Below are 12,569 nucleotides of genomic sequence, written 5' to 3'. Positions count from 1 at the left end.
ACATCATCGTGTACTCTGACTTGTCTGAATCAGGCTTGTGTCATTAATTCACAGACGTATCTTCAGTGTAAGTAACTAGTAACATATCTGATTTATTGTGTACAACAGACTTTACATTTTGCTAAAAGCTTGGGACATTTCATACAGATATGCATAGTAAAGATAGGATTAAAGTCAAAATTCCTTCTTCAGTTCAGTTAATTGAGAGCAGAATGTAATTTTTTCGTCACCTTTAAATCGACACACACATCTTCTGTTGATGGAAATTGTTTTATTCATATTTCAGGGAGGAAACAAAGGAATGGATATTGTTGTCATGACAATAACCCGCTGTACAGCTGTACTGTATGTTTACCATCAGTTTCATAAACTGTATAAATTAGGCTCAAGATATCTCTTAGGTAATCTTATTTTTTGTATATAAAAACTGTTTTGAATTATAGATTTCCTAAGTTTTATTTTTAAAACGAGTTATTAATTTTTGTACATAAAAACTGTTTAGAATTATATATTTTCTAACAGTTTTATCTTTTAAAATGTAGGAGTCATTATTTTTTGTACATAAAAACTTTTGAATTATAGATTTTCTGAGTTTTGTCTTTAAAATGTCAGTTCTTTATTTTTTTGTACATAACTGTTTTAAATTAGGTTTTCTAACAGTTTTTGTCTGTAAAATATATTATTATATTTTGAGTATTTTTTATATTGTATGTTAGATAAATTTATTTTTCATTCCAATAATAAAAAGGTAAAATATATATACACACTGTAGAGATGGTTGATATGAATATTGAAAACCATGTCAACCATCTGTACTCTGTATGTATTTACTTCAAATGTGTTTCTCATTATTATGAAAGGAGATAATATTTAACATGTGTTTCAAACTCTTATTAGCAAAAAAGTATCCTATATTTAGTTTTACACAGAAGCTGCTTTAGAAAACTGTATTATAATAAAATTTATAATTAGTGCTGTAAGACTGTTTTACACTTACGCTATGTTTGAGCCAAAATACTGTTTGTTTCATATGTAGGTCTCTAACATGTGAAGTAATTTGGGTATTTTCATATACAACTTGGAAAATAAAAGTTCATTTTCTGTACTCATAGGTAACATTAAAGAGTAAATTGTATTTTTAACTACTTGTAAGTTTCTATATATATTTGTAATATCTGTTTCTCAGTAAAACCGTCTAAAATAGCAAGCAGTAACTGTCTTGTGAAATTTTAGAGAAAAACATTCTACTTACAAGTTTCTTCTAATAAAATATAACTTTCGTTGCTTTGTTATGCTATTCACTTAAAGATATAAATTACTTGTTGGTAGTGATACAGGGTTTCAAGGTGAGCTGATAAAAATATCTTAGGTTCATGTTATTCCTGGTTGTAACTACTTTTAGCACACACACATAAAGTTCAAAGTTTCCTTAGAGCACAGTCAGTGTGACTGGCACTGAGCACAAATATCACAAAAGAATATTATTTGTAGGTTCTAACATATGCTTTCAAGTAATGTTATTATCCTGGAGTATGAATTATATTTAAACCGTATCTAACTATAGTGCACTGCAGCCACGGATACTATGGATGATAAAAAAGAAACCTTTAATACATGGTGATATGTATAAGAAATATAGATAATTCATGTTAGTGTCTTTACATTGGGAATCTCCTTCAAATGTAATATGTAAGCAAAACAAACTGTGTATATTATAAAATATAAAACTATTACCTGTCCTTAGTGTAAACTGGTGTTTCATGAAAATATTTGATCTTAAGAAAGCATTATAATACATTTTCTGGATGATATTTGAACTAAACAAATGTTAATAATGGAAAACTTCAGTTAAAATAAATTCCATTCCATGTGATATAAGAGAAAGTAAAGTATTATATCTTAAAGTAATTTACCAGTTTGTTTTGTATAACTTTAAATACCATTTTTTTCTTATCCTGAAGGTTGGACCTGCAGAAACACTTGTATCTCAATCCTTGTTGTTGACACACATTTAAATAACTTTTTTTTCATTATAGTTTTAATATTGTTCAGTGTTTTGTTTTTATCATCCTGAAGGTTGGGTCTACAAAGCTATTCTAAGATCATGATTCTGTATCTTTACATACTCTCTTTCAGAAGACTGTTGAACACAAGTAACAGTTTCCAGGTAGTTATAACCCATAGGCACTAAAATATTTTATTAAGATACTTGATTTTATAAGTTACACTACACAACAAAGTTTTTGCTTCTTGAACACTGTTGGGTGTTCCTTATAGATTTTTGGCTGCTGATCACAAAAATCGCATCCAAATTTGACCATCACATACCGTTTCATTGACATATTCAGTTTTGTCATGTTTTTTCTTATGTTTGTGTCCAAAAATTTTTGTTTCTGTAAGAGACCTATGAATATTGTTTTGTGCAGTCTGGGCATGTCCAGGCATGAAATCAGGCCAGGTTGGAAGCTGTTCTGTGGAAGTATGCAGTCCAGGCATGCCTGGGCAGGCCGGAGCCAGCTTGACACTGTCTCAGCAGGCTATAAAAGTGGCTTGCATACACAGATGCTGCTCATTGGAATAATATAGACTTTATAGTGTGTGCGTATTGTTTCAGAATATAGCATTGTCTCAGTAACACTCTAACAAGTAAGTAAGATGTTATAGATAATTTACAGGACGATTGGTGTCGGTCAATATGTCTCGTCATTGTCATAACAGCCGCGATACATTTGTGGCGAGTATACGCTTGTTCATCAGAGACGCTTTATGACTGCTCTTGTGAAGAAAGCATATCATCTGTACTTCAGCTGTAAAATTGATGATCAAGACCAGGAATGGGCACCTCACATTTGTTGTGCGACATGTGCTGTCTGTCTGAGAGCTTGGCTCAGAGGCACTCGAAAGACGATGCTGTTTGCTATCCCGATGATGTGGTGAACAGAAAGACCATGTGATGGACTGTTACTTCTGTTTGACTAATGTGTCTGGTTTCTCTGCTTAAAACAAGAAGTCGATTGAATACCCTATTCTGCCTTCAGCAATGAAACTTGTGCCACATGATGACAGTCTTCCAATTCCGAAACCACCAGATGAATAGACCTTAGACAAACCAGATAAAGAAACTGCAATGCAGGAAACTGACATTGATCCAGATTTTGAACTGTGCTCCTTGGGCAATCCACATCTCATAGCACAATCAGAATTAAGCAATCTGGTCTGAGATTTGGGTCTGTCAAAACCAAAATCCAAATTACTTGGTTTGAGACTGCAGGAATGGTGTTTGCTGTCACCAGCTGTGAAAATTTGTGTTTTTCAAAGCTGCCAAGATGATATAACCAAATTCTTTGCACAAGTTGACAGTCTCTGTTTCTGTTTTGACATTGAAGGATTGTTCTCTGCTTTGGGTTGTGACCATGACCCACAGGAGTGGCGTCTCTTTATTGATTCATCAGTGTTAAGCCTCAGAGCTGTTCTGTTACAATACCTGTTGGCTATGCACCACACACAAAAGAGACCTATGAGAACATGGAAATGTTGTTGAAGCACATCCAGTACAGCAAGTACAACTGGAATATCTGTGGAGATCTGAAAGTCATTGCTCTGTTACTGGGACTGCAGCTCGACTATACAAAGTACTCTTGTACAGTCGTGCCAGAGAGTCACATTATTCTAAACAGAGCTGGCCACGCCATAAAATGTTTGTTCCAGGACAGAAATATGTGACACGTGAACCACTTGTTAGCCCGGCAAAGAATTTTTTGCCTCCTCTTCACATAAAATTGGGACATATGAAGAATTTTGTGAAAGCAATGAACAAAGAAGGCGAAGGTTTTTGTTATTTAAGACAGATGTTCCCAAGAATAACTGAGGCCAAGATCAAAGAGGGCATTTTTTTGGCCCTCAGATCAGACATGTTATGAGTGACAAGAGGTTCGAAGATCTGTTAATTGGGCCGGAAAAGATTGCCTGGAAAGCCTTCAAAGACTTTGTTGACAATTTTTTTGGCAATTACAGAGCTCCACAAAAATCACATCCAAATTTGCCCATCACGTACCATTTCATTGAAATCTTCAGTTTTGCTACAATGGAAAAACGATATCAGGGCAACTGGAATCCGTCAATGCTTGCTGACTACTGTTGGACGCTGTGACGTGATGCACTGAACATTGAATACAAACGAAAATCAGGAGCAAAACACTTTTAATTATGTTGAACTTAATAGTGTATTAGAAACATAAACGCAATTAAATACGTTACTGCCAGTAAACAGTTAACTGTCTATTTCTCAGAGTTCCTACGTGATGAAGCAAAACCAAAACTATATTTGTGCATACCCACCAGGTACCTGTCACAATCAGCAAAAACTTTTCAGGAAGCAAAACTCTTTAAAAAAAAATGTTGTGCAGTGTTATCATCTGAAGTGATTGTGTTTATGTATGAAGCAAGTTGGTAAAATATAGAAACAACACTCAAACTTGAAGCATCTTAGTAGCTTTAAAAAACAAACTTAGATATGATATAAACATTTCTCTATACATACATTTCATGTTATCATAACATCAGGGTTAATGTTTGTCTAGTTGATAACGTAATTTTTCTTTTTAGGTGTGGCTGCTCTTTTTACCATCTTTTCTAGTTTTGTCTTCAGTACCAGTGTGGTTAATTTTCTAGAAGGGAACTTTTCTGAACTGAAGTAGGTAACTCTAAAAAACATTTCTGTATGTTTCTTATATTTAAAAGGGCCTTAAAAATTTATATATGTTTAATGAGGTATTAGATTAACTTGGAAACAAAGTATAGAGAAGATAGATGAAGCAGATTTCAGTTTCTTAGTTATATTGAAACTTTTTGTTTGATATTAATTGTATTTTCTAAAGAATATATATAACAATGTGTACAGTTTTTATCATCAAATGTAAATTTGAAAATTTCTTTCTTTCAGTGAGGCACTGCCTTTCTTTCTTATCCTGATAGACCTTTCAAAAACTGGACTGTTAGCACAGTTTGCTCTCAGTTCTTCTACACAGGTTAGTGATGTATGGATAAAAATTCATTATTAATTTATAATGATGTGATAGGAATGTTGAATAAGTCTTACAGCAAATTACACAATCTTTACTGTTCTGTTGAAATGTAAAACTTAAAATACATAAGAAATCACATAAACTAATTTTTTAAATAATTCTCTAAATTTGTGTGTTCAGATTTTATATAAAGGAAGATCATAATAACATTTCAAATCTTTCTCCTGTGTCCACAAGTTGCTGCACAAAAGAAATTTTGTTTCTTAAAAGAACTTGGTAGTTTGATAAGGTGAAGGCAGACAAAATTTTACCATAAATGCTATTTATTTATACAGTATGAGAATTGGACGTTTGCAGTTTAAATGTCAAAAGGTCAATAAAGCATTGGAAATCAGTCAGCCTGGCATATGTCATCACATAAAATGTATTTATGTATGGCATATGTCATCACATAAAATGTATTTATGTATGGCATATGTCATCACATAAAATGTATTTATGTATGGCATATGTCATCACATAAATTGTATTTATGTATGGCATATGTCATCACATAAATTGTATTTATGTAAATAGATTACTCAACTGGTGAACTGTGGTATTTGTTCAGAAGCCTTTTTGGCAAGCAATGACTGCTGGGAGAGAGAACAGATCTCAAAAACAATTTTTATTATACTTTAAAATCTGGAATAGACAGTAAAATGAACATGAAGCAAAACAACACTGCAGTTTATTTTATCACAAACATTTCTCTTGGTTTCTAATCCTTCACCAGTGTTAGTTGTATCACTGTGTTTTTGGTTAAAACAGTTACTAATGAAGAGTATTTAACCATTTTAATTGACTTTTTAAGTAATTTGTTTACATGTTTAAAATATCTTGCCGTGTTCTGGATATAAAGATAATTTTACAACTGTTCAAATTTATTTGTTTGGTTTAAGTTTACAATACAGAAAGTACTCATGTATGTATTTCCTTCATTATTTAAGAAGACCAGAAATGACAACAAAACTTCTTTCTTACAGCACTGTAAATAGTTTCCAGCTCTTGTGATCTGTGGCTGAAGATTTTTTGCCTCACTAAACTTTAAAGGAGTCATTGAGTATTTCTATTGATAGGTTCATGAAACAGATAATGTCCAAATTGGTAACAAGCCGATGTTACATCTCATTTTTTCTAAATAATTTCGTGAGACCTACAGATGTTTTTTTGTGCATACCTCTGGTTTGGTTTATTGTGAAGTGCTCGCATCAGTTTGAACTTAGTTTTATTACCTACTTATTACCTATATCATGTTACAGTTTACAGCTGTGCTTGCATGCCACAGATACATAAATTGTATCTTCAAAGTATGCAGTATTAAAGGTAATATTGGAGTGAAATGTTTGCTGTTTAACCATAAACTTTTTAGTGAATTGTTTATTAAGCTAATGATTTATGTATTTCAGGAAGATGTGAGAGAAAACATTGCTAGAGGTATGAGGATACTTGGACCTAAAATTACCCTGGACACCATAGTTGAAACATTAGTTATTGGAGTTGGTACACTTTCTGGTGGGTGGTGTACTTTTTGGTGTTTTAAAGTATCAGTGTACTTAGTTATTCAGAGTTTTTATATCAATGCATAGAATAACATTTAATATTATAAAATTAACTGGTCTGGTCAACTTTTTAAATTCATTGCAATTGTAATTTGTTAAGAAAAAAATTAATTTTGTATAAATACAATTTAGTAACAAGCTTGTATGCATTTCACTATTAGTTGTGACAACTAATCAGTTAACTTTTACTATATGAGAAATGTGGTGCTTTCTTAAGTCAAAATACAATTCTAATTAAATTTTGTGGGCTACAGAAAAATATTTAATAGTGAAAATTTATGAACTGCATTATTTTTTTTTGACAAGTTTTTATTTTTTGAATAATTTAAAGTAGGCCAGAAAAAAGAGAAACAAACAGGTATTATGGTCTATCTTGATGTAAACTGTGTTTCAAACATTTCTGTAAATGTTTTTTTGTGTGACCAAGGTGTTAATTTGAAATGTTTTATGTTAAAAAAATTGTACATGTAGATGTATCCTACTGAATTTGAACCTATGACATTTCATGTGCACTTGTGAAATGTCAAACAGTTCTTCTAGTTTAGAAAATAATTTAGTCAAAATCAAATCACTGAAAGAATGTAACCATGACTAATAGTCAACATTTTAATACATTGTTATACTGTGCCTTGTTTTGATAAGTTGATAACTTATGGCATTAAAAACTTATGAATTACACAGCACAGATAACCTGTTATGAAGCTGTGTGCATTACAACAAAATAATGTACAAGGAAAAATTCACAAATTTTAAATATAATAAATACTATAACCAGATGTTTTCCGAGTAGTTTCTTTTGTTCATTAAATGTGTCTTTCTCTTTCATTTAAACAATTAATTCCATGGATCAAAAAATTTTTTAACTCTTCAGATAGCCCTAAAGCAAACAAATACAGTTTCTTAAAGATATATTTTGTGCTGGAATAAAAACAAATCTTATTTGGTCATGTCTTTCTTTTCCTTTCAGGCGTAAAGAGACTGGAAGAAATGTGTTGTTTTGCTTGCTTGTCAGCTGTTGTGAACTACATTGTCTTCATGACGTTCTTTCCAGCTTGTTTGTCTTTGGTTCTGGAGGTAGGTGCACTAACTTAGCAGGTATGCTGTCGTAATGTATAGTTTACTTCAATTTCTTGTTAAAATTTTAATGTTGGATGAATGGCTTACCTCCTCTGTGCATGTCACAACATTTTAACAGGGCTACTTTAAAATAGCCCAGCATGACCAGGTGGTTAAGGCACTCAGATCATTATCTTAGGGTTGTGGGTTCGAATCCCCATCACACCAAAGATACTCCCCCTTTCAGCCGTGAGGGTGTTATAATGTGATGGTCAATCCCACTGTTCATTAGTAAAAGAGTAGCCCAAGAGTTGGCTGTTGGTAATAATCACTACATCTTTCCTTTTAATCTTACACTGTTAAATTAGGGATGGTTAGCACAGGTAGCCCTTGTATAGGTTTGCACAAAATTCAAAAACAAACAATACTTTTAATAAGATGTACTATTATGTATGTTAGTGCAATTAGCATTAAAATGATTATAACTTGCAAGGCTATGTTCAGAACCACTTCACATAAATTGACTTATTTATAACTAAAGGAAAAGAGTGTATATTAAATTAAATACCACATGACACAAAAGTTAATTTATTGGTATCTCTTTAATATTTACTTTTAAGTTGAGAAATGTAATTGATTATACTAAAACTTGAATTATAATCTACAATTTGATTCCAGACTTATTCTCATAAATTCATAAAATAGTAGTTCAGTAAAATTTTGAATGCAAGTCAACAAATGTGATGACACAACCTTTGACCCATTGCAAAAGGGTTAAAGTATTTCATTCCATTTTGCACAAACTCATACAGCGTGTGTTGTATTCTTAACATGATTTTACACAGATCACCACTGAAATCACAGCTTCTGCTAAAAACTTTCATTAACAGACTTAATATTTTTATTTCTTGAGATCCTCGAAGTTCAATCTAGAAATTTTTGTGGGTCAACTTTGTGTGAATACTAGTATTGTTACTGAGCTAATTTTGTATACTTTCTTAATATAAAATAGCTGATACCTTAATACAACTACTAACATCTGTATTTTATTTTTATGTAAATTAAGAGAGTTGTTTTGTTTGTTTTTTTTAATTTTGCACAAAACTACATGAGTGCTAGGTGCACCAGCAATGTAAAGATAGAAGGAAGGAACCTAGTCATCACCACCAACTCTTGGACTCTTTTACCAATGAATAGTGGGATTGACCATGACATTACAATATCTCCACGGCTGAAATGGTGAACGTTTGTGACAGATATGCAAACCCACGATCCTCAGATTATGAGTCGAGCACTTTAACCACTTGGCCATTGTAGGTCATGAGAGAGTTGTTACAAACAAATTAATTTTACAATAATTTAATATTTTCACCAGTTCAAAAAATCCCCACATGTACCTAACTTGTTGTCTGACCATTGTTTGAACTGTTACCAAAACACAAAGAAAATTAATAACCCGTATCATTGTATACAAGTACTCGTGAACTAAATTTTAAAGTATTAAAAATTAGTTACAGATTTAATGAATATTACTGCACTCTAAATTTGTTTATTTACAATAAACATATTTCATTCAAATAAAATATTGATTTTAATTAAGATGGTCAGAGTTCAATAAATATTACTTTATATCTGGATGTGCTACACTGGACATTTGCTTAGAACTTTACTGTCAACTCTGTCAAGTGGTAAGTCAGCAGTAAGCTTGTGGTTGTACAACCCTAAATTCTGGGTTGTTCAATTTCCCCACGGCCTTATATTACTTCAATCTAAAACTCCACTCAGAATAAATTTTATCTAATAAAAATATGCACTTTGCTGTAACTTAAACATTTTATTTGTGAGCATGTTCTTGAAGTATATCCATATTTTATATACATAATAATGTTGAGTAAGTTGGTTACACTGTACTGATTATTCAAGCTTTCACGAGAACAAGAGGAAGGAAGACCTGTATGGCAACTGGGTCATCTAACTAAAGTGTTACAACAGGAAGAGGAACAGAAACCAAATCCAGTATTACAGAGAGTGAAAGTTATCATGGTCAGTTTGTAAACACTTTACTGTTGTAGGTGTTGCACAGACTGAAAGTATCACAGATTGTAGAAACTTTGTTGTAGGTGTTGCACAGACTGAAAGTATCACATATTGTAGAAACTTTGTTATAGGTGTTGCACAGACTAAAAGTATCACAGATTGTAGAAACTTTGTTGTAGGTGTTGCACAGACTAAAAGTATCACAGATTGTAGAAACTTTGTTGTAGGTGTTACAGAGACTAAAAGTATCACAGATTGTAGAAACTTTGTTGTAGGTGTTACACAGACTACAAGTATCACAGATTGCAGAAACTTTGTTGTAGGTGTTGCACAGACTAAAAGTATCACAGATTGTAGAAACTTTGTTGTAGGTGTTACAGAGACTAAAAGTATCACAGATTGTAGAAACTTTGTTGTAGGTGTTACACAGACTACAAGTATCACAGATTGCAGAAACTTTGTTGTAGGTGTTGCACAGATTGCAGAAACTTTGTTGTAAAAAAGTATCACAGATTGTAGAAACTCTGTTGTAGGTGTTACACAGACTAAAAGTATTGCAGATTGTAGAAACTTTGTTGTAGGTGTTACAGAGACTAAAAGTATTGCAGATTGTAGAAACTTTGTTGTAGGTGTTACAGAGACTAAAAGTATCACAGATTGTAGAAACTTTGTTGTAGGTGTTACAGAGACTAAAAGTATCACAGATTGTAGAAACTTTGTTGTAGGTGTTACAGAGACTGAAAGTATCACAGATTGTAGAAACTTTGTTGTAGGTGTTTCTGAGAGTAATAGTTATCAGTTAGATTATAAGAACTTTGTTTTATTTTTCAGTAAAGATGATATACAGTCAGTTTATTTCTGAGATTGTTGGTCATTTTGTCAGTTTTAATAAAATTAAGACTGGTAATTGAAACAGCACTTTACTTAAATTAGTTTTATATGTACACGTATTTCATACATTCATATAACAAAGTTTTTAAAATTAAAATTGGCTTATTTATTCCTGGTAAAAGTCTCAGAAGAAAAATGTATACACATATAAAGCATGTAAAAACTTCATAGGTGTACACAACACTGTAACTCCATCTGTTGATATAAAACATGTATTTTTAATATTTTTGAAGCATTACCTTATGTGTACGTTCCTAACCAATGTTAAAGGATGAAATTCTGGTAATTAACTAAACTTTTATCTTCTTCAGTCAGCTGGGCTAGTACTTGTCCATGTTCAAAGCCGCTGGCCAGTTGTTGAAAATGAATCTGTGTTTGATCACCATGAGGGCAGAACTGTTGGAACAGAAAGGATATATTCTTCTGACAGTAACTCTGAGTTTGATCCATTTCTGCAAAGGTAGTTTTTTACATCAAATCTGTGATTTGATTAAGTGATGTCAGTGTTGTAGATTTTTCGATGAAGTTTATCTCTCGTTACTTGCTGAAGTGTCTTCAACGACACTTTAGTGGAAACAGTTATCAGCAGTTTTTGTTTTGTGTTTCTAGATGGCTTGCTGTTAGTCCGGAGCAGCTGGTGATGCTGGTGTTGGCTTTTGCTTTGATAGTTAAATACATATTTTTTGAAAATCGAGAAGAGTTACGAGAACAGCTGGCAGCAGTGGCAGCATCATCAAGATTTAACGACAGTTTTAACGGCAATGCTGGTCACTGTGTTACAGATTGCAGTATGACCAAAGAAGGTAAACCTGATAATGTGTTAACTTCAGAATACACAAGAATATTTTGGTGTGAAATTCATGCACAATTTTTATAACATAAACTTTCATAACGGTACTAAATTAGATGACATGCAGTCATTACCATCTGTTTGTCTTTTGTCTAAAAGTGGCTGAGTGATTTACAATCATACACATACTGTTAAATCTATGGAAATATTGATTCCTGCAATGAAAGATGAATAGGATTTTGTGTGTGTGTGTTAGATGTTCAAAGTGACAGGAGTTCTGGACTGTAACAATAACCATGATACATAGTTATTTTTTCACTAAAGTCATAAAAGTAAAACTAACTTTTAAAGTGGAAGACGTAGTTTTTGCTACCCCAAGATGATGTGTAGTTTCACCCTTATCATATCAGCAGTAAAACTAACTTTTAAAGTGGAAGACGTAGTTTTTACTACCCCAAGATGATGTGTAGTTTCACCCTTATCATATCAGCAGTAAAACTTACCATTTGATTGCATTGTTTCTGTGTGATCTAAAGTTTCAGTTTTGAAATTCGTAAAAATTCAGTGTTAGGGTTATTAATGATATACAAGCTCTATATATGTAAATAAAAACCTCAGAACCCTGCTGAATATGTACTCTGAGACTGTTTTTAAAGTTCTTAATATATTATAGCTACAGTTATCATGCTAATATCCCACATACTTTCAAATTCTATACCCATGCTAGTTGTATAACCCTACATCAAAAACTGTAATGTGTTTTAACTCTTTTGAATACTATAATCACATTTATACCACTTGACATTTATGTATCTATTTGGTGCAACAAGTGAATTTATCTCATGGTGTCACAGAAAATTTTTCATACTGTGAAAATCAGGATACACGCATGTTTTTGAATTTCCTGCCTTAGTACCATGTGTGTGTACATGATCAAGCAAAAGTAAGATTAGATGATTTTGATACTGGAGAACTACTAAAAGAAAAAGTCAAATTCTAAATTTCGTTTTATAGTGGATAATTAACACTTTGAAAACTCACCAGAAGTGTAATTACACACAGAGTTAATGAATGACCACAGACTATTTTAGTGAGTCATTTTGGAGCTTCAGGGAAGACTTCACATAAAGACACTAAACAACAAAGAAGTAACTTGTTTGTTAGCAAGTG

The 12,569-nt window shown here is 32.3% G+C and overlaps 1 protein-coding gene across 5 annotated transcripts in view; it reads left to right on the top strand.

Annotated features, from left to right (window-relative positions):
* The window catches only part of LOC143231761 (3-hydroxy-3-methylglutaryl-coenzyme A reductase-like), a 70,270-nt gene that overhangs the window by 36,193 nt on the left and 21,508 nt on the right, over positions 1 to 12,569 (top strand). For all 5 annotated transcript variants that reach the window (XR_013017166.1, XR_013017165.1, XR_013017164.1 and 2 more), the window contains exons 3-10: positions 287 to 401; positions 4,606 to 4,693; positions 4,943 to 5,027; positions 6,473 to 6,578; positions 7,593 to 7,699; positions 9,605 to 9,724; positions 10,921 to 11,069; positions 11,219 to 11,412. Coding sequence is in view for 2 of the 5 variants with exons in the window: in XM_076466401.1 (XP_076322516.1) it covers positions 287 to 401; positions 4,606 to 4,693; positions 4,943 to 5,027; positions 6,473 to 6,578; positions 7,593 to 7,699; positions 9,605 to 9,724; positions 10,921 to 11,069; positions 11,219 to 11,412 (964 nt within the window). In the remaining 3 variants the exon portion in view is untranslated. The remainder of the gene's footprint in view (positions 1 to 286; positions 402 to 4,605; positions 4,694 to 4,942; positions 5,028 to 6,472; positions 6,579 to 7,592; positions 7,700 to 9,604; positions 9,725 to 10,920; positions 11,070 to 11,218; positions 11,413 to 12,569) is intronic.

This window comes from Tachypleus tridentatus, chromosome 11 (assembly GCF_004210375.1).
Source record: "Tachypleus tridentatus isolate NWPU-2018 chromosome 11, ASM421037v1, whole genome shotgun sequence".
NCBI classification, from domain to species: Eukaryota; Metazoa; Arthropoda; class Merostomata; order Xiphosura; family Limulidae; genus Tachypleus; species Tachypleus tridentatus.
The sequence above is the reverse complement of the archived record's forward strand: the minus strand, read 5'-3'. Positions and strand labels throughout refer to the sequence as shown.